This window comes from Ailuropoda melanoleuca, chromosome 7, assembly GCF_002007445.2.
Source record: "Ailuropoda melanoleuca isolate Jingjing chromosome 7, ASM200744v2, whole genome shotgun sequence".
Lineage (NCBI taxonomy): Eukaryota > Metazoa > Chordata > Mammalia > Carnivora > Ursidae > Ailuropoda > Ailuropoda melanoleuca.
In genome coordinates this window covers 51,083,798-51,106,669 of record NC_048224.1, presented here as the reverse complement: position 1 = coordinate 51,106,669, position 22,872 = coordinate 51,083,798, and the positions used below count along the sequence as shown (strand labels likewise).

General features: G+C 41.1%; 1 protein-coding gene across 13 annotated transcripts in view; it reads left to right on the top strand.

Moving 5' to 3' along the window:
• MAPKAP1 (MAPK associated protein 1) overlaps nucleotides 1-22,872 on the top strand; it is a 240,187-nt gene that overhangs the window by 145,573 nt on the left and 71,742 nt on the right. For all 13 annotated transcript variants that reach the window (XM_034664521.1, XM_034664520.1, XM_019796487.2 and 10 more), the window contains one exon: nucleotides 2,625-2,734. In XM_034664521.1, the coding sequence (XP_034520412.1) occupies nucleotides 2,625-2,734 (110 nt within the window). The remainder of the gene's footprint in view (nucleotides 1-2,624; nucleotides 2,735-22,872) is intronic.

Below are 22,872 nucleotides of genomic sequence, written 5' to 3'. Positions count from 1 at the left end.
AGAAGCGAGTGGAGTGGGCGACTGACCTGAGGAAGCTTTCATTAGGTCTGGTTGAGTGTGCAGTACGTGGGTCACAACCTCTTTCTCCTTTTAATGTGCACGATTTTACCGAAATGGAGCCCCAGAGTAAGATACCGCACACTCGTGAAGGCACATTCCGAGCGCGGTGCGTGCCCCTTCCCTTCACTGTTGTTTTCATTTTCCTCTCATGAACCTTGCTACCCTGGCTTCAGCACGGAGGCTGTAAAGGAAGATGGAGAGCCGAGTTACCTCAGAATGATCACTATCGTTAACATTCACGGGTGGTTCACTTATCATTCCTGACTGCACAGACATGGCAGCCGCTCGGAAGCGTCCGCAGGTGTAGCATGGTGATACATATTACATTGTGCCACAATGGATTTATGTATTCTGTAACAAAAGAAAAGTGTAATGAAAAAATACAGAAGGTAATCCTTTATTCCTCCACCACACAATTTATCAGTAATGCCTGTGGATGATAAGTGCCAGGGATTTCCTCTGCTTGCTTTAACCTTGTCACCCAGGTACGTTTTGGTAAAATGACAGAAAAATACAGACTAGGGATTTTCCTCTGTTCAAAAATCTTTTAAAAGGACACGTTTAATTTATGGAAGTTTGTCCAAACACAAGGCTTCCTTTTGAACTTCTAGTCTGCCTTTGCTAAAAAGATAAACGTATTGGTTTGAAATAATGCCGTCAGCCAGCAGCAGATTAGGAGAGAATGTAAGCAATTTATAAGCAGACTCAAATCTAAAATAGTTCAGGTGGAACCCAGGTAGATGGAAGTTCATGAGATCTAGCCCAGTACTAGTTTGTGCGTACCCGAGAACTTGTGTTCCCTTTTAGGCCCCACTCACCCATCGCCCAACATATTGTCACAGATGGAGCGCATACTGACTTCCGAGGAGAGAGCAGGGGAAGACAAGCCTGAACGCGGATGATTGGCGTTTGTTCCAAACACACACTGGCCTAGCGCCAGAGCAAATACCCCCAAGTTTATAAATGCACAAGGCACTTTACATTTCAGTGCTCTTGCCAAAGTATCACTTACTGCATCGCTCCCTAAATATAGTTTTAAAAAAAGAGCTATTTCTTATTTTGCTTTGATCAGTAAAATAAACTTTTAAAGATTGTTCTGGGATGGGGTCCAGCTTCTGAGGTAAAGAATGGCTGGAGCTCAGGCATGATTCAGTAACAGAGTGTTCAGTAAAATTAGCTTGACAGTTCTCAGGCCTGCTGTTCAATAGCAAGAACTTGACCAAGTTAAAATGGATGATCGTGCTGGCTAGACCAGCGTCGGCTTTTGCTTTTTAACAAATGGAATGTCAAGGATTAAACAGCAAGCCGTATGGAGAGGAGGGGTGTGGAGATGTCTTTGTATTAGGGAAGCAAATTGGGTCCTTGGTTTTGAGATCTGCCCCCAGCTCCTGTGGAAGGCCAGCCACCTGGTTGTCCAAACTAGGTCCCAAACAGGCTTAAGGCCTCTTCTCAGCCGGTCCTCAGCCTTCTCCTGTTGGGAAGCTTTTCCATGGCTTAGCTGGGGCTTGGCTTTTCCTTCGGATTTCTTGTCAATATGAAGTTCTGCCATATTTTTTGGCTCTGTGTTCTCCTTTGAGATTCTTACGAGGAAATGGGAATGCGACCAAACTCCTTGTGGTAATTCCCATGTTCCATAGTTGGAAACTTGGGTCCCATTTGTTAGATGAGCTGCTTGGAATTGGCCTGTTTTGTTCTGGTGCCCGAGCATAGTGAGTAATATTTGTGATACTTGCTATTGCAATTAACAGTCTTAGTGAAGTTATACCTCACCCAAGGATGGGCTTCTGTTTTTAGGGTACTTGTTCCCTACCAGTTTTTTCCTGTCTAAATGAACCCCTCCCTCCAAGTTTGACTGACTAAAAGCTTACAAGTAGTGTCAGTATTTTGTCTTGTAATTATTTATGCTTCATTTCATATTTTGTTTGACCTTCTAGGACCAAATAGATTAAAACATTTCTTACTGAAGTATATACAGACCGTACATTTAAAATTAATTTCTTTCTTTCTTTCTTTCTTTCTTTCTTTCTTTCTTTCTTTCTTTCTTTCTTTCCTTACTTACTAGCCAGTTAGGAAGAGCCTTTATTTTCTTTATTCTAAATTGCTTTGGGCTATCATATTTTCCCCTCCACCTTCCCCCCACCCTGGCACCACCCCCCATCCTCACCCCATGACATTTTTCCTCTAGGGCTCCATGAGCTTTAATGTGATGGTGGTATCTGCCTACAGTGACATCTGCTGACACAAACCAAGTTCATTGTCAATCCTTGTTCCAGGACTTGGCTTGGGAGCCAACATGAGTAACCCACGGTACTAGTGACCCACACAGACCAATTAGATTCAATTTGAGATAAATTAGAAAAACATTCCCTAGCTCTGACCTTTCTTTCACTTGCAACTGTTTATACCAGAATGCCTCTCTCTCTCTCATTAGAAGTTAGTCTTTTTTTAAAGTAATTGGCACTTTAAGGTACACTCAGTAAAACTTTATTAAACACAGTGAAGATCATAATAACATTCCTCTGGTTGAATGTTAGTGATGATTTCATATTTGTCTTTTCCTACAGAAATGCTGCTCATGGATTCTCCCTTATTCAAGTGGACAACACAAAGGTCACTATGAAAGAAATCTTGCTTAAGGCAGTGAAGCGAAGAAAAGGATCCCAGAAAATTTCAGGTGAGACCCTGGAAACAGAAGCTTAACTGTTAGTTTAAAAGTGCTTGTGTGTGCATACGTGTTCGTACATGCGTGTGTGTGTGTGCGTGCGTGTGTGTGAGTGAGTGAGAAGGATGGCTAGATTGTTTTAGATATCATTGCTAGAAGGTTTGGTTAGTAGATCTAAAGCAAAAAAAGTGATTTTTTAAAGTGCCCCTGGGCCCAAGGAAGGGATTGGGTCAGTGGCATGTGTGAGAAGAATGCGTTCCAATTGATTATGGAAGCTCCATCATTAATAATTTGTGATGGATTAAGACAAAGCTATATGAGCTATTGGTATAAAGCTGTCTTGAAAACCAAATCCTAAATTTGAAGGACTGCTTTTAATTTCATGTTTTCACATAATTTTCCATGGGGGAAACTTTCAGTTGCTAGTGTTTGGGGAATGCAATAAAAGAAAAACAATTTTCATTTTTACCAAATGAGGGCAACTTTAAAATAGATTTTTTAAAGATAAATCACTTGATGTGCACAAATACCTGTTAATCTTTAATTCCTCATTACCCAACTTTGTACTGAAAATAAGCTTATGGTATTAGCTATGATATTTAAAGGATATGAGGGAAAAAATATTACCAGTATTTGAGAAATAATTATTTTGAGAAATAGCTCAAAGATTTGTCATGCCACAGACAACTTTAATGTAAATCAACCTCTGTATGACATGTCAAATATCATCGCTTTGTAAATAAATGAGACTTCTTCAACACCTTTGGTTTCATCTTCTGGAGAGGAAAAAATGCATTACTCAGGTTGAAGAAAATAGTTTTGTGTTCTTTTTAAGGAGAGGCATATAATCTGTTCCAGATTTAATTAGCTATCTTCAGACGAAAGCTGAAGTTTTAATAAAAGTTAGAAGAGATAACACAGTGAAGGACACGGATGAGCTGTCTCAAGGCCATATTCCAGGGGAACGATAAGAGCTGTAAAAAATGGCAGAGGAGAGCAATTGAATGGAGCAATGAAAATCTGATTCTCATAAAAAAGAGAGAGAGAGAGAGATGCTGGTAGGGGCGGTTGTAGATGAGACCTGCTAGCGTCTGCAAGCAATTTGGATGCTTGCCAGGAGTCATTGTTCACCCTCGGCTGTGGCGGCTCTGTCCAGATGTGCCAACTGCACGTTTCGGCTTTTGCCAGCTGACTGCGCCGTTTGATAACCAGCTCTCTGGATGCCCATCACTGGCCGCAGAGATAGAATTAAATGATGATGATCTTCCCACAAGTTGGGAGAGGAAACAATGCATATAAATCTTGATTTCATCTCAGCATGGGAAGTCTTTATCCATCATCACTCATAATGAACAAGTCGTTAGCTGGGATGAATGGTGTTCTGGTTTTTCCAAACACCTCTTTTGTTCATTTTTTGGGTGACTTTTATCCATTGCATGGGGGTCAGACCTCTTTACATTTAAGGGATGATTGAAGAGGCATAGCCTCTCCTTCCCAGAGGAAAGTAGATATTTGGGGGTTCTAGGTGCCAGTCTAATAGCATTTAAACAGTTTTCGATATTTAAAGATATTTAATAAGCATTCATCTTCTTTTAGGATCCTGTTTTTCTGCGTGTTTTGACCCTAAATTTTTTACACAGTAGTACATTTTGTGACATATTCATTGTATTCAAAGATAATGTTATTCCAGGTTGTCCAAGAGGAGGAGGAACCAGCTTTTTAAACCTTCTTGATAGAAATTCAGCTGTTGCAGATTTTTTTAGACCATGAAACCTGTGAACTTACTGAGGTGCAGCTGAACCAGTGTCTTTCCCTCTGTCTGCAGCTATCTCTTTCCAATTGTGTATCTATTTATCTGTGTCCATCTCTAGCAACCACGTTTATCATACACACAGTTATTTATGTTCACCTTTGTGTACACATCCCTGCCATTTCCATCAGACACTTTTCCATATCCAGAACACAGTGATTTGCATTATTTATTCCTTTTCATACTAGAGAAGTCATTTGAGATTGATGTATTTACATAAATTACTGTCCATTTTCTTAATCCAAAAAGCTCTATAAAATGAAAAGCTCTTTCTGTTGCTTTAGTAAGTCTGGTCTCGTGAAACAGAAGGATCTCCAGTTTGGCAAAGATGTTTGTTTAAGGTTAGGTTGGTAAAGAAGGTGTATTTTGTGATTTTGAACTTTGTATTGTGGAGTGGGCTTGTTTTGGAGGGTAATTAATGAAAGAGGAAAATCCTCTTGTCACAGACGGAAACACAGTATGTTTACTAAAAAAAAAAAAAACAAAAAAAACTGTTAGTGCTCACAGTTGGCTATGAAATACCCGTACACATTATGGCACGTGAACTTAGTCATGAACTCAAGAGCTTGGTGGCAGGAGATGCCAGGCTAGAGACGTCCATCCTGTACTTGCTGAGTGTCTGCCACGATGACCAGCGCAGTCTCTGCAAGAAGGGGCCTGCCTCGCCCCATGTGCAGGACAGCAGTGGAGTGCACAACCTCTCTTCAAACAGCTTTTGCCTGATGGAGTGCAGAACAGTGCTTGTCTCTTTGCTGCTCTCATTTAACTGAAGTGAGAGGCGAGATTAAACAACATGCACCATGTGGAGGCGAGAGTTCTCACTACTTGTTCAGTAGGGGTTAGTTGCACCAAGAACAAGGTTTCAGAAATCCTTTTACAGGCTGACAGTGCACTTCTGTTGCTTATCCACAAACTTCTAACTTCTCTCTTCTTTTTTCCAGACTGACCTTACAACTTTCCATTTCATAGTAATCATAAATTGAGAACCTAAACTATTTTATTATGAAACCCAGATGTGGGTTTAATGACTGTTCTAATGTTGAAGTACTCCGTTGCCCTTCCCTCTGGCACTCCCTTCCCGATTTTCATTTGTAAAAAACTGGCAGATATTTGAGCAAAAGAAGTCTTCTTTGTTTAGGTAGATAGGTTTGTCAATGGAAACCCTTAGAGTTTTAAAACATATTTGCTTGGTATGGATAGACTATCATTACAGGCACTTGTAACTGATCTAGAATTTTGACTTGCATTATTTGTAATTATCATCGTCATAACTATTTATGAACACTGCAGGGGTTTTTCTATTAATATTCATGTACTGAACTAGAGTAATCTTTTCACAGTGTGTTCCAGTCAGTTCTCTGCTAAGGCCCATTTTTTCTAAAACCCATTTTTAAATGTCTCTTTTAAAGTTTCTCTGCAGCTTTTCATTTTATTACTGACCCACTTGACATTTGGAAGCTACCTGCACTGGCAGGAAAGTGCTCACTGTTTAAGAAAATTGTAAATGGAGAATCTGGTTTTAGAAGAATTAGCTGGAACCTCTTTACTAATTTTTGTAGTTGGGTGGGTGAGTTTTTGACATAATGAAGAGTCCTTTGATTTAGGTGGTAAAATATACTGACCTGTTATTTAGTGACTTAGCCCATCAAGTTCTCCTTTGGTCAAGTTCACCCTCACGGTCAGTGACCTTCTGAGCTTTTTAGTATTTTGTTGTTGTTTAAAAATGCTGTCACCCACCAACCTTTACCAGGCTCCTGAAGCATGGTGTTGGGTATGGCGAAGCAGATACAATTTCAGTTATACATTGACACAGAAATATAGTTAACTCTTGATCTACAAAAGCGAGAAGGCTTCGAAGTGGGATGTTCCAAGCAGAATAGTTTTCTGCGTGGCTCTGTTTCAGTATTTGTTGTCATTTTGAAATGGAGGTGTTTTTCTTTATCATCTGCTGGAGGATTGAACCAGAAGCATATTAACTTTTTCTTACCCTTGTTCATTCTTGCCTTTTGATGTGAAAGACAAATTTTTATTAGTCTGAAAATCCTCTTGAAAAGTTCTTACAGTATTGTTAATAAAAGTTATGACATTCGTTTTTGCTTTTCCTTTATAAAATTTCACCTAGATTTTGAAAGATAAATGTTAGCTTTGTCAGGGGACTCTCTCTTATCTCTGTTTAGAGTCACAAACCACCTTATTGTTTGCTAATGTACTGTGTTTTCACAAGACACCTAGGATGTCATTAGTGACATGGTCTAGACTAGGATGCCTCCACATTATTCCCTAAAATACTGCAGGCTCAGAGAAGGCGATCGAACAGCTACCACAGAGTGCAGGGTTCTGATCAGAAAGAGGGCTGATGATGATATCATTGGATCCTTGGGCTTTATATTAAAGATTCATGTAAAATGTAAATTTTGATCCATACTATATTTGTACATTCATTCATCGTGTGTTCTCATGTGTCAGACCTGTGCTGGGTGCAGGGAGACAGTGGGAGGCAGATTTACAAGGCCCTTGCTGAGGAGGAACTTACATTCTAGAAGGAAGGTAAATATGAGCAGCTGAGAGAGAATAATAAGATGCAACATAGGATGGTCAGGGAACTCCTCCCTGAGAAATCGACATTTAAATTGTGACCTTCACATTTAAGCTGTGAAGAGTTAGGGAGGGCCAGTGTCATTCAAAGCAGTGGCTATTAAAGGCTTACTATATTTTGATATAAAAAGAACATTTCAGATTTCTTTGTAGTTAATTTACTTACCTCTCCCCACTCCCACTCCACCTCCCCAAAAAAGTAGTGAAATTGACCCTAGAATTGCTCCCTGGGCGAAGTCCCCACATCTTACCCATTAGCAGGTCCTCTCAGTTTTACCTCCAGAATATATCCTGAATTTATTCAGTCGTTTCCATCTGCACTGGATGAGTCCAGCGCACCATGACTTTACCTGGACTGGTGAAATAGCAGTTTTTCTGGTTTTCTTGCCTCTGCTCTTGTCCTCCTCCAGTCTCTTGTCTACACAGCAGCCAAAGGGGTTTTCTAAAATATAAATCAGATCATATCTGCTCTACACCCCTCAGTGACTTTCAGAATAAAATCCAAACTTCCAACTACTGTAAATTCCCTGAGGCCCAAAGAGGGGAAGGGACATACAGAGAATATGAACACAAAGAAAAAAAAAGAATTGGAAAGAAGTGCAGAATTGATTATCACAATATGGCAGAGAAATATAGGCAGACCAGGCGGAGAACCTGGGAAGCCAGGGTAGGATCTGAAGCCTGTAACTTAATGTGGACCTGCTTTAATTAATAGACAGGTGACAGCAGGGCCAGCCTCTTGACACTCTGCAACACCTCACTTAGTAGCCATTACTTTCATGCCTGGTAGACCTAGAAGGTAGCATACTCATTAATTATTTAATTAATTAATTATCAGTAATGTTTTAAAGGGTATTTGTGTGTCAGGAGAGGAGTTGGTCTTTCCCCGAGATGTGGTTCCAATGGGGGAAGAGCTGATTTATTGCGTGCCTTTGTGTTCTTACACATATTATCTCATTTAATCTGCAGACACTCCTAGAAAGTAGATTTTATTATGCCTGTCTTACAGACGAGACTTTAGAAATGTTGGGGGGGGGTGCATGTTAGAATTAAGGAACTGTTGAGAACTATGTATGTAATCATATGCTTACCTCTCTGAGCCTCCCTTTCCTCACCTCTAAAAGAACTTAAAGTTACCCAAATTTCCACAGTAAGTAAATGGCAGAATCTAAATTGGAGCCCAGGCTTTTTGACCTCAAAGCCCATACTCTTTTTATTGTACCATGTTGCTTATTAGAACCCTAATGGGAGAACAAATTTAAAATTCTGTAAACGGAAATGTTCATTGATTCTCAGATCTAAATGCACTAGGGAAGTGCAGCATTTAAAGGAACCCTGTGGTGAATCTGGATATAAAGCCAGGAATTCTTTTTGTAATTGCACAGTTTGTCTGTATTGGTGTCAGTTTTAATGTTTTATGTCTGGCTTTCTTAAAGCAACATACACCTGTCCTGAGCTGCCCTGTGGAAAAGAGAAACCCTTACATTTTAGAGGGAGCAGGGTTTCTAACACTCTCCTAACCTGAAATGTTCTCTGAAGGCTAAAATAAGCTAAAGAATCTTCTTGCTGTAGAGTTGAAGAGTCTTACTCCACGTGTAATTGTAAAGATGAAAAATCCAGTAACCTTTCTTCTATGAAAGTAATTTGTGAGCCAGAGACACAGACATGTGATTTCCTTATGCTGTAGCAGGTAATCCTTTAAAAGAAAAAAAAAAAAGAGAGAGAAGAAGATGAAGAAAAGGCAAATAGGATTTTTAAATGTTCTTAGTCAAAAACGCAGTAATTTCTATGGAAAACTGTTCCTCCTCATGAAATAATAAATAATCATGCTGATGTCACTCTCATGGGGACCGGATGAGACATAAAGACCTGATACTTGATATCCAATGACCCAGTGGGAAAATGGTAGAGGAAATTAGGGCAGCTAAAGTGTTTAAATGTCTAACTCGGAAATGCCCTGGGCAAGAAACTCCAAGTTAAATATTCCTCCTTTCCTCTTCTCTCTGCCTCTTTATCTTGTTGTTTCTTCCCACCTGAGCCTCCCCCTGTCTGGAGTGCTCTGAGGCTCCTGATGGATCTTCTTGAGAATAGAGCAGAGCATGTTAAAGATGGCATTGCAGTCAACTATTTTATCTAGGAAGCCTGGAAATTTAGAGAATTTATGTCAGGCAAAAATCTTTGGGAACCACTTTAGAGACCCAATTATTTTAGAAGGGTGTTATGAGCTCTCACAACCGCCACATCAGAAAAACCTGAAATATATCATTCGCCAAAACTACATTTGACCAGCATTTACTCTTCCTGCTAGTCGCTAATCTTTCAGAAGTTCCTTTTCCATCACAAAATCTATTCATTCACTCCATCTGGGGCAGTCACCAGCGTGGATTAGATTAAAGCAGAAGCCGAATGAAAGAAAGGGAAAAGACCTATTCTCCTGACAGGCTGTGTGGTGCTGCAGGAGGCACAGACATTTGGAAGTCAGAGGAAGGACCTTTCTCTGGGCCACTAGGGACGAATTCTAGAGCCTCACTAATTTAATAATAACTGTTCAGGAAAAAAAAATAAAGAAATACTACATTCAATGTACATATTGATTGTAAGCTGTAGCCTAATTTTAGAAATATTATGAAGTAGGGGGAAAATGCATCTTAGAATGAAGAACTCTGGAAACGGAATGCGTAATCCCCTACTTAACCTCTCTGAGCCGTGCTCTCCTCAGCTGTGAGTCAGGAGAGGTGGAGGGAGGAGTCACCCAGGGCACTGTGGGAAGGGTGTGCTCTAAAGCTCTGAGTGTGGCTCTGACAGACCCCGTTGACTTCAGTGGTCACCATTCCTTGCTGCCTGCTCTGGGCCAGCACTGTGCTAGAATCAGGTGGAAACCCAGTGAGAAAACAGATTCAGAAAAGGAGGCAGTAAAATATGGCAAATTCACAAGGAGAAGTACATAAGCTACTAAAGCAGCATAGATTAGGGAGTACTTAAAACTACTGGGTGAGGCAGGGCCTGAGGAAAGATGCTCTGGAGTAAATGATTTGACAGTTTTTTGAAGATTAAATAGAATTTTGCCAGATGGGTAAGTGAGAGGAAGGACATTCCAGGCAGAGACGTTTTGAGATGTGGTAACAAAACATGGATATCCCAAATTCCTGGAGCAAGAACAGGGCAGAGGAAAAGCTGCAGAAGCTAGGCGGGGGCCAGATCCGATCAGGCCAGGCCTGATATGTACTCAAAACTAGAAGAGCTGTGTTTGTTTATTGGGGGTTTATTACGCAGCAGACACTATGTAGGCACTGGGGATTTTGTTGAAGCCAAGAAATGGTCCTTACCCTCCCAGAGCTTACTGTTTAGTTCCTCTGGGAGACAAATATCAGGCAATTACAATACCTATGCATGCGATCAGTGGAAATAAGTGTAGGGCCTGGGTACACACATCGTGGGAGGGGAGCCCTAGTCCAGTCTTAGGGAGTCAGGGAGACCTATCCTCCAGATGAGACCTGAAGATGGTGGAAACTGACCAGATGAAAAGGGCTGGGAAAGAGCGTTTAGGCTGAAGGAGTGAGGTGAGAGAGCTTGATGCCTTGTGGAAACCACGTGTAACTCAGTATAACAAGCAGTAGAGTAGGAGTTAGGAGGGTGGGGCATTATGAGGCTGAAGTGGTCGTTTGGGACCAGGTCATGTTTGTAAACCGTGTTGAATTTGAACTTCATTCTGGTGGCAGAGGGGAACCATTGAAAGGAGAGCAATATAGTCAGAATTTCTTTTAGAAAACACACCGTCTGCATGATAAAAATCGATTAGAGGACATAAAACAGGAGGCAGAGACACCGGTGAGGAGGCTCTTGAGGACTCTATCCAATGGATGATGAGCCCTGAATTAAGGCATGGAGAGAAGTGGATGGTACTCCGTACAGGAAGCAGGGATGGACACCACAGTAAAGTCTGATTTCTTTCATTAGAGCTGAATGCACAGTTTTGAGGAGAATTGAAATACCTTGAAGCTGCCATCCGTCTGGTGTTAATATTAAAACTAGGGGGTGGTAGAAGATAGGCTTTTAAAGATTTCTTTTTTTAATAAAATTAAATGCTTGTTGAAAAAAATCAAATGTTTAGGAGGTGCATGAAGTAAAAAGTAAGTGTGTGAAGGTTTCTTCTGACTTTATTTGGTGTGAACCCTTGGTTTTTTTATTCACACACAGTTAGACATAAGGCTCTAAGTTTCATGTGGGCAGGACCCTGTTTTTTGTTTTCAGTTTCTTTAAATCACTATATACCCAACATCCAGCAGAGTGTCAAATAGAAGACACTACATAAGTGTTTGTTAAATGAGCTTGTAAAAAATGTATCCACATAATGATTTTTAAGAAGGATACCACACAGTGTATATGATTTTGAATTTGTTTTTCACTCAGTATTATGTCGTAAGCATTCTACTGTGTTAGAGTGACCATTGAAGGTTTATCTTTCTAGTTACATTTATTTAACTTAGCTCTCTGTTGTTGGACATTTAGGTCATTTCCAAATTTCCAGTTTTACACAAACATACGGTGAACAGTCTTGTATGAATATTCATTGCACGTTTGTGCTAGATGTTAAATATGGGATTGCTTGTCAGAGGTTTGCTTATTTAAAATGTTGAGAAAAACAAATTGCCCTTTAAAAAGTTTATACCAATCGTTTGACACTCCAAGAATATATGAGAGCGTCTTCTTTTCCCACTCCCTTACTAACACCCATGTTACCAATCTTCAATTTTTGCCAAACTGATGGCTAGCAGTTAATATCGCATTTCAATTTGCATTTCTGGGGTTTTTATGTAAAGTTAAGCGTTTTAAAAATGTTTTTATTTGCCATTTATCTTTCTAAAAGATAGTTTTTTATGTCAGTTTTAGTGGGAAGAGAAATTGAGAAGTCTAATTTCACAAAACTGTTTTTAAGTGCCCTGTAGTTTAGAATATAGTTCAACCTACCACCCCCTTTCCCACCCCAGCAGGTACACACGCACACCTGGTATACAGAAAAGGCACACATCCAGGCCAGGCCATTTTACTTGTTTACCTTCTAGCCTTTCATTCACCAGCAAAGCTTTTGTTTATGTGTTTGGAGAGAGTTAGCTGGTAATTCACTAGGTTCCAGTTCACTTCATTTAGGACCTTATGTTGTTACCTGCCTGCTTTGTCACAAAACTATTTGAAAAAACAGATTTCCTGTTAAATAGTTTACTTTAGTCTGGTACATGTATATAGTACTTAGAAAATGCATCGTAATCTGGAAATCAGAAATGTAGACAAAAAAGTTGTCACCCCTTTACTGGTTTATTTGAGGAGGCATATCTAAGGACATGTCTGGCAGCATTATGAACAGCACTGGCACCAAGGGCAACTGTGGGGGGTTAATGGGGACCCTGCATCATTCCTTGCCATGTGCCTGGTGAGTTAACTCCTAGAAGTTTCTGGGAATGGTAGCAAGTGGGGAAAAGGCTGCAACCAACAATCAGTGTCACAAAGTGGGGATGACTAATTTGCTGAGGACACCGTTGAGACAGATGTTTAATTAGCTGGAGTCAGAGTGGATAAATTGGGAGAGGACTGCCTATGCAGAGAGATGCCCTGTTCCCTCATCTCTCATTTAACTGGTTTGGTTTGGGTTTTTGTCCTTACCATTCTTTTTGAAGGCAACGTCTCAGACCTAGGGGAGCTGGGAGGGGGTATAGGAGAAAAAATACCCTTTGGTACATCTACTGAACACTTACTGTATTTTTGTATTTAACCTTTACAAAGACCTTATGAAATGGACATTGTCTGTTTTTTATGGTTGAGAAAACCAAAGCCATGTATGTGTGTGTATTGTGTACATGTGTGTGCATTCTTGTGTGCATTGCTAATGAGTGACATAGATGAGATTTGAACTTGTACCCCTTGATTCTTAGGCCCAGTGTTTTTTCTCTGTACTGCAGCTTCCCCATTTAAATTGTAATGCAAATGAGAGAACTTTCTGGAATAAAAGTAATCTGTATATTGACAGGAGTTGGTGTCACACAAGTGTATGCATTTGTTGGAACTGTCAAATGATACTCACAAGATTGTGCATATCATTTTATGAAAATTTTACCTGAAAGTAAAAAGAGAATCTCAAACAAATATTGGACATGAGTTAATGTTATGCACACTGAATGTACTGATGTCTGCTCTTTAGTTCGAAATGCATTTTTTTTTTTAAAGATGCATTGGTGGATGGATATATGATAAGGCAAATACAGTAAAAATGCCAATTGTAGGATCTAGGTGGCAGGTACATGGGTTTTCAATGCACAGTTCTTTCAACTTCTCTGTGGTTTAAAAATGTTTATAATAAACTAGGAAAGAACTTACAAAAATTAAAAATATATAATTTAGGTTCTGCTTATTAATGTAAATTTCTGAACTTACAAATAATTATCTTTGTGACTTAGAAAACACTAATCTTTACTTCCTATAGGGTATTTTATCTTTCATTACTTCGTATGTTAAATGACATCTTTGAGGGTATAGTTTCTTCCATGGACCTGTGGTTTTAAGTAGCATATAGTTATGAAAATATAATAATTGTTACCACTTACTGAATATTAAAAATTTGCCAGGCAATCTGCCAAACAGTTTTTGTAGTGATCTCTTTTAATCCTTAAATCAAGTATTTGAATTGGTTGTTAATTTTGTTTTATAAAAGAGAAAACTAAAGCTCAGAGAGTCTGCAAGACTTGTCCAAGGTCACACAGCTATTAAGTTGGAGAACTGGGATTCAAACCCAGATGTATAATGCCAGAGTTTGTATTCCTCCTACTGGCTAAGGTTCCAGGGTCCACATGTCAGTGGAGGCAGGTATGCTTTTCTCCCTCAAGAGACCAAGTGCACCTGCTTCGTTTGGACGTGGCAGCATGATTCAGTGTAAAGAGTACAGGCTTTGGACCCAAACCAGTCCAAGTCTCCACCCCGGCTGTGCCTTTCACACAAGCTATATGGTTAGACAATCAAGCCTTTTTCACTTCGGTTATCTTTTCTGTCAACAGGAGTAATAATACTTACCTGGCAGGGCTGTTGTTTTGACTGGATGCATATAAAACACTTCATAGTAAGTGTTCAGTGGATGTCAGCTGCCTTTATCCCTGTTGCTATTATGGCACCAGGCACACCATAAAATCTGGCTTTTGAGGTTTTGATTTGCTTCCTTTTCTACCCGTATGATTTGGCCTTTGCCTGCAACGAATTTGTTTGCAACGAATTAGGTCTATAGAAAGCTTATAAGGTGTGATAGAACCAGCTTTTGAATTGTGTTTGGATATGGATCTGCTGGAAGCACCCTTTATTTTGAACAAGGAGAAAACTAGATCCAGAGAGCCAACTCTGATGATTTTTGATGAACAAAAAAACTCATGTCAGGCCTGTGGGGGTAGCCTAATCATCACAAGACGCATTCATCATGTAGCTCATATCAGCATATTTAATTTACTATACCCAAGATTCTAGAGAGAAAGTGAACAAATTACAGTTATCTGTAACAAACGTGTTTACAGGTGATGATTATAAAAAGCCTTTGTATTAGCAGCCAAGTAGCTCACAAAGCGTATCGCTTCTTAGAAAACATTTAGAAGAGGAAATATAATGAAACATCAGTATGATTTTTGAGGAATGATTACAGAAGTTACAGGGAGTTTTGGAGTGCTGTGTCTGCCTCTTACACTCTCTGTGAAGAGTTTTTGTCTCCCCCAGAGGAAGCAGAAGGCCCCTTTCTTCAGGCAGGCCATTCATTATTTATCCTGTTAGTATCTGTAAGGAAAACTCTTCCTCTGCCAAGGTTGGGTTTGGCCATTTGCTGGAAAATCATCACTTTATATGAGCTATGCCCCCATAGAAGACCTCTTCAGACCAGCCCAGGGACTTGAGATACCCAGCTTCTGTCTCACTGTTTTCAGAGGCCTGACACTAGAGTCAGTCTTCCCCCATACACAGTTTAAAAGGCAGTTTTAACAGGTGCAGCGACAACTTTCCACAAAGAGTTTTTCCTTTTTGAGTAAGTTACTAAGACCGGTACTTTCTACAATGCCTTTAAATGCATTGAGAAAAACAGAAGAAGAAAAATAGCTTATCAGTCAGGATATTTCTTCTTCTGTCTTCCAGTGACAGTAGTACCCAGAGACAAAGGTGACTTAAAATCAGAAAGGCATTGGAGTGGCACTGGGAGGCAGGTCTGGGGAAAGGATATATCAGCACCTACTTCTCATTACCTAGCTGCTGATCACAGTGGGACAGTCAGCAAGGTGGATAGATTTTACTGTGCCATCAAACCAATTTTTCAAACAGAAAGTCAGTGAGATGTGATTAAAGCCCAAATACTACAGAGCATACAAGGTGGTCTGTTGGAGCTCCTCAGTCTTCCCCAAAACTGTCACCACTGGATCACAGAAATATCAAATCATAGTAGATCCCCAGCTTACCTTTTTTTTTTTTTTTCACACTACATTTATTGGAACAATGTGAATTAAGGTAAAATTAAGACAAAGTATGATTTAAGTCTAAAAAAAATCCTCAAAGTGTATCCAAATCGGAACTCATCACTCAGTAAATATTTATGGAGTGTCTGTTAGGCAGTGTATAAGGATGGCAGGGCCTATTCTCAGCTCTCATTTCAGTGGGGTAGATAGTCAATAAAAACAGACCAACCAACAAGTACATTTGATAGGGATACTCCCTTCTGGCTTTTAGCCTGTCCATTTTCTGACTAAAAAGACTTCGAGTCTCCAGTTTTGTGAGTGCCCCGCCCAAAAGGAGTCCCTCTTGCCTCCACGATCAGGCATTACCTTTCCACTTTAGCAAGTTTCCATGCATCTGCTAATCGATTACCAGCCCCGCTCCCTGATGCGGGGAGACATGGACAGGACAGCAATGGCTGGGTGAATTCAGGAGCAGTGAGCGATTCATCACATCCAGAGCAACAGCGTAAATAAGGTATGGGCCGTATCTCAGCCTTGGAAACTACTAGAGAGAACATTGTCCCTCAGCCACTCAGCCTTGCGTCGAAGGTGCCATGGGCCTGCCCCAGTGAGTTCCTAATACATTGATCTTGCCAGCTGTTGGGTGTGTACCCTACCAAGGAAAAGGATGAGGACCCTCCTTTTCCTTTGGGATGGGGTAACTGAGCTTTCATTTGAGTAAAATTAAAGTCCCTTGTGGAGAACAGATTCCTTTTTGCCAGCACTGTAGCTGGCCTGGAGTTGGTGACCAATGTATTTTGTGAAGTGAGCAAAGAACCAGTGAAAGCCAATCTGCAGTCCACAGCTGCTTTACTCCCTGCCAGCCCAGGCCCAAGGCCACCCACTTCCTATTCAGAAATAGATTCACTGCACTTTGATTATTGGAGATCAAACTTCCTCCGAGAATTAAATCATCGAATGAAAATGTAAATGTCTTAAAAATGAAACACAGTGCACATCAGTTGAAATTAGTGTCGCTTCCCAGGTTCCCAAGACATGAATCTCTAATGCGTCCTTGGGAAGCCAGTGGGATATAGCAAAAACAGACATTCTAAGCACTGATAATCAAGTAAGGGTGCCCAACAGGAAGAAGCTACTGCATACACTCTATTCCAGAAAAAGAAAATTAAAGCAGACTCACTTTCCAAAGCAGGGCTGTGCATGTGTGAAAGGTAGACCACATGCTGATTCCTCATCTTCCACAGCAGAAGTTAAGACGTATTATCTGATATTTATAATCATTTTTAAAACAGCTGAGTAAGAATGCTAATAAAAAGTACCAGAAGAAATAGCCAAAAATTTTTGAAGTAATTGCCTGTAAGAAGGGATTCAGGGATGTGCAGGGAATTAACTTTTTCACTATAGGACTTGTGGTATTATTTACTTCTTAAACAGTATATACAGCAGCTGCCCACGGGTCCTATCCCTATGCTTTAATAAAAACACTTTTTTGGGGCACCTGGGTGGCACAGCTGTTAAGCGTCTGCCTTCAGCTCAGGGCGTGATCCCGGCGTTGTGGGATCGAGCCCCACATCAGGCTCCTCTGCTATGAGCCTGCTTCTTCCTCTCCCACTCCCCCTGCTTGTGTTCCCTCTCTAGCTGGCTGTCTCTATCTCTGTCGAATAAATAAATAAAAATCTTAAAAAAAAAAAAACTTTTTTGCACTAGAAAAAAAAATCAAAATAATAAAAAAAACTGTATATACAGTTGACCCTTGAGCAACACGGGTTTGAACTACATGTACATGGGTCCACTTATGTGCGGATTTTTTTACAGTACAGTACTATGAATGTATTTTCCTTATTTTCTTAATATCTTCTTTAGCTTTATTGTAAGAATACGGTATATAATACATACATATACATATGTGTAATCAGACACCATACAAAATATGTGCTAATCAACTGTTTATATTATTAGTAAGGCTTCCAGTCAACAGTAGGCTCTTAGTAGTTAAGTTTGGATATCTATGTGGATTTTCGGCTGTGGGGGGGATTGGTGCCCCTAACCCTTGTGTTAGGAGTTAACTATACATGTCCCTTTGCAAAAAGTAAAAATAGTTTTTAAAATTTGTAAAAAGAAGACTGCTTACTTTCAAATTCTAGAGTTTAGAAAGATTTCTTTCTTTCCTTTACTTACTTGGACTTTCTTTATTTGGTAACTTCCTTTCTCCTAAAAGCCACAATCCATTTTGTTGTGTGGATGTCAGTTTTCTGTGAGAACACTGTTATTAAATAGTTGCTTCCCATTGCAAACATCTCCAAACCTTTTAAGAACAGAATGTTATATGAGTATAACCATTATATTGTGATTTTGCCAACATCTTGTCTCTGTGACCTGTATTTTCCACAGGTTAAAGCACAAGCTATTAGCTGAGTACTCTTGTCCCATCCTAAGAATGACTAATATCTCAAATATAAATGAAAACAGCTGCTTTTCCATTAGAGTTCCAAACAGCTGTCACATGTACATTTTGACATTCTTTTTTTTTTTCCAAAATTGGGACAAAAATTAGTTTACTGAGTCTACTAATCTGGTTAAGTATATCATCTAACCTCTGTGGAAAGGTGGAGAGGAAGTCACAGAAAAGTCTTATTGAGCTAGAATGTAGCTATCCCCAAAGATTCAAACTTACTTAAAAACGAAAACCCTGTGAAGAGACTCCTCTGTGCCAAGAACAGAAGGTCTGTAGGGGCCTGGCGGTGGCTGCTGCACTGCCAGAGAGCCTGCACCTCGGCGGACAGCCATTGTTCTCTCTCTAGCTGAAGAGACTGTGGAGGGCCACCCCATTGTGGCCTGAAAGCCTGCATCCGTGCTGTCTCATCTTCTGCAGCCCTTGGAGGGTTTATTTCAGGGATTACTGTTGTGGACCAGAAGACTGTGCTCCCTTTATTGATTCAAAGCTGGCCCTACCACTCCTAGCTAGGTAACCTTGGTCAGGTCATTCTCCCTCTCTGAGTTCCTTGCTTTATTTTGCTCTTCAGTAAGATAAAGTCACAGCCAGATCACAGGCTGCTGGTTGGTAGTTTTAATTGTGGGAACTTAATACCTGGGTTCTGGAAACATCTCCCTAGTTCCACTCTTGCTTCTGTTACTCTTTCTAGCTCTTTGGTGAGCTTCTTAGCCTGTTTGAACTTTATTTTCCTCATCTATAAATGAGAGCACTATCTTCTTCTTAGCATTGTTGTGAGAATTAAATAGAAATCCATGTGAAACACCAAACACTTAGCTGTTACTATTTTATTACTCAGTAAATGTTAGTCCTGTCCCCTCTCTTCAATCGCATTGTTAGGAGACCTAGCCATACTCACAATTTTGTGATACAACACTTTGTTTTTTAGGAGTAGGACTGCTTTGAGTCATGATTCAACAGAGACTGTAGCTGTTAAGGAACCCAGCTCAAATTTAGCCCACATTACGTATGGCCCAGAATGTGTGCATCTGCCTGCCCAGCTGCTCATTTGAGCTTTTCCAGGGGTCTGAGGCCCCTTGTCAGAACAGCAAAGCATCAGTGAGAACATAGGTATGCACATGTAAGAATGACCTAGCATTCCTCTGGAGCACTCTGCATCTGGGGCTGGATATGCAGAAGGGTTAAAAGCTGGAGAAACTTTTGTCATAAATTTTCTCTTCAGCAGGACTTCCCAGGGAACATCTGACATTAGGAGAGAGGAAATGCTGATTGGCCTCAGAGTCAGCTGAAGGAGACAGGAGCTGCAGTGGAAGCTGCTGGATTTACTGTTATTAGCAAGGCAAATGGAAAGCCAGCAGGACAGCCTAGCTCCCAGATAATAGATGTAACAAGAGGGAAAACTCCCAGGAAGGAAAATGGCTGGCAGCCACGACTCATCTACTGCCATTTTTTCCATTGCTTTTACCTTTTTGTTTCGTGTGTTTAACACAAGGAGGAGCATATTTTAACATCTTGGGTTATAAGTCACAATTGGTTTAAAATAAAACAGGATCTATAATTCAGCTTCTTATCGATTTGATAGATTCATAGCCGAACATGGTGAATTGTGTAAAATTGTATTATTATAGTTTGATGTAGCTGCCATTTATTGAGCACTTACCGTGCACCAGACTAAGTGCTTTGTATGTGTTATTATCTCATTTAAACCATATAACAACGTCATGCTTTAGAAATTATCATCATCCCCGGTTTAGAGATAAAGAAACAATGCTTAGAGCACTTAGGTAATTTCCCAAGGTCTTAAAGCTTAGTGGAGCTGGGATTTGAACCATGCCATTAAGGTCCTACCAGTCCAGGGGAAAGTATTGAGGCGAGAGCCCAAATGGCTATTATGGGGCCAGACAGGGTACTGGCAGTAAGAAAAGTGCTTACTGAGGCCTGTGTTCCTGACTTGAAGCACAGCCCTAGCTGGTACAGTGGTGGTTAGAAGGTGGACGGGTAGGCAGAGAAGAGCCGAGTTGGCAGGTTGAGGCGATCTCTGAAGGGCCTGATCCCCCCAAACAGGGAAAAGGGCAGCTGGGCAGTTGATACCTAAGGAACACAATGACTGTGGGGAAATTGCAGGTCCTGACAACAAGGACCAGGGAAGCAGATGATGCTGAGCATCCAGGGACAGAAATGCAGAGAACTGTGTCCTGTGCAGGTTCAGCATGGGTGAAAGGAACCATGATTCTATGCACTGAACAGTGAGGAGAGTAGTTCGGCTGGCTTGTAGGTGACATAGATGGACAATTAGGATGAATAGAAGATCAGGAGAGCAGGGTAAGGAAGTTGTGAAAGGATTTTAAGCATGGAAGTGATAACCTTAAGGGAGCACCCTCTGACAATAGGATAAAGAATGGATGGCTGGAGGCCAGGAGAAGTGTTGGGAGCCATTACTGGGGGCTGGATGACAAGCAATGCAAGGGAGATGTGTTAAATGGGTAGAGTCTGTGGAACTTGGGAGTTGACTTCCTGTCAACAACAAGGAATGAAGGCTGAGTAAGAAGTATTCCAGACTTGTGACTGCCTTGTTCACTATTATGAATCCATAGAGGCCAGAATCAGCCTTGATCTTTTTATCTGTAGTGCCTAGCCCAGGACTTGGCACAGGGTAAGTTCAGTAAAAGTTTGATGAACAACTGAGATAATGCATTATCATTGGAAACCCAGTTACAATGAAAAAGAGCTAGTTTGAGTAGAGAAGGTTGATATGTTTGTAGTTGATTCTCCTGTGAAATTAGAATCAAATAGGTGCTTGGAGTTCTCTTCGTTCTCACAAAGGCAGCCCTGAGCATTTCTTGTCAGTGGTACTTCCTTGGAGAGTTGGTGGAAGCCCCCACGAGGCCCTGCAGCCTGTTGTCCCACCCAGGGTTACAACCCCTTCACTGGAGCCACTGGCACCCAGCTGTTTAGAGAACACAGTCACTCCTGGTGCCTCACCGAATCCGCTCTGTAGCCTGTAAAGTATTTACAACTATTACCTTCATTTTCGAGGAGGAGACTGAGGTTCCGAGAGCTGTAGTTTACCCAAGCCAGTCTCTGGCATCAGCAGATTTGAATAGAAGTCTTCAGATTCCACTGTATCATAACAAAGTCTGATGATAGAAAACAGTTGGCCCTAAGCATGCTCTCCATTGACTTAGGTTGGAGTCACTACTTTTTTATAGCTCAGAAAAGGCTACAGACACATGAAGTCTCCTTTTTGTTTGCTTCTTTTGTTTTTGTCCTTAGGTGTTTGTGACTAAATTCACTAATTTTGCTGGCTGTCAAGGCTGTGTTAAGGAAAATGGGTTTGAACTGCTGTGGTTTTTGAGTACTGGACTGGATGTCAGAAACCTTTGCCATCACGGGAAATTCTGTCACTCTGAATTTACTATCTGTTCCCCACAGCTGAATTCCTCAGCAGTGTGATTTAGCACCCTGGCGCCCCATCAACCAGTTTTGGCATTTATTTGAATGCATTACCCCACTGGTTTCCATAAACTATTTTACAATTGTTTAAAATAAATGACTGTTTATTTCCACAAAAACCATCTGTATTTCTTTACAGAGTAGCAGATAACTGTACGTAAAATTTGGTAATGTCACAGTGACTCAAGTTAAGAGAAACAGATTAGATTGAAAAATTGGATGCTAAGGGACAGTGTTAAAGGTTTCCATCCTCTGTAACAAGTGATACCTGGATTTGAAGGAGGGGGGAAAAAGTTTCTTTTTTAAAAGTAATACTAGGCCTCCTTTCTCCAAAGGGAAGTGCATTCATGCCAGCTGGGTAGTGACAGGATATGGACTATGAGCATTCCTGTCCCTTCAGCACTCTCTCTGCTGGGGTGGTGTGTAGGAAGCTCCTATGCAGGAGCTTCCAACGTTCTCCAAGTTTTGGGTTGTCCGTGCCTTATCTCTTCTTGTTCTGATGGTGAGTGGGTTTCTAGGCTGTGTGTTATAGCTCAGAGAACTCTGGTAGGAAGCGTGTTGGGACAGGTTGCTATGGTGAGAAAAGGCAGGCCTGGGTGAGGAAACTGAGCTGATGGGGAGGTGGGATTGGCCCCTGACAGCGGTTCCATTCTCTAGCCAGTGCCTAAAGCAGCATAGATCTACACCAGCCCTGTCTATCCCCAGGAAACTCAGTCAGAGCTGGGGCTCTGTTATGATTCTCCAGTCAGTGGGGACATGTGGAGTCAGCTGGAGGTGGAACTTCAAGTCTGCTCTGGAGGACGAGGTAGGTAGTCAGGGCGGTAGCCAAGCGGGCCGAATTTCAGCTTAGTCACCAAAGATACACTGAAGCACACCTTTTGCAATGGCTGCCCCAGGAATGCAGAGGCACTGAGATCAGCACTCCAACCACAGTTTGCATACAGCTGGTATGAGAGGCCCAGCCAGAGACCTTCCTAGTGTGGGTTGCACAGAGAAGTCCAGAGGAGGTGGTAACTTACGCAGCTTTGACTTCTTGAGTGGGGGAGAGCGAGTACCAGGGAAGTGAAGTAACGGGAAGATTACTTCAGACAGAGGGACTAGTATGAGCAGAGCACAGAGGGCTGAAACAGCATGGTTTGGAGGATATTTCTGGATTACTATATCATTAGGTGGGAGGTGGGAAGGGGAGGGAGATGAGACCAGTTTGGCAGACCTCTAGAGGTTCCAGCCTCTGCTGAAGAATCATACCCCACCCCCCACCCAGTGAAGCTTGGACAGCAGAAGCAGAAACCCAGACATATGATCTACAGAGTCTTTGGAACAACTCTTAAGAGAGAGGTACTATTATTATCCCTCTTTTACTGGTGGGAAAGCA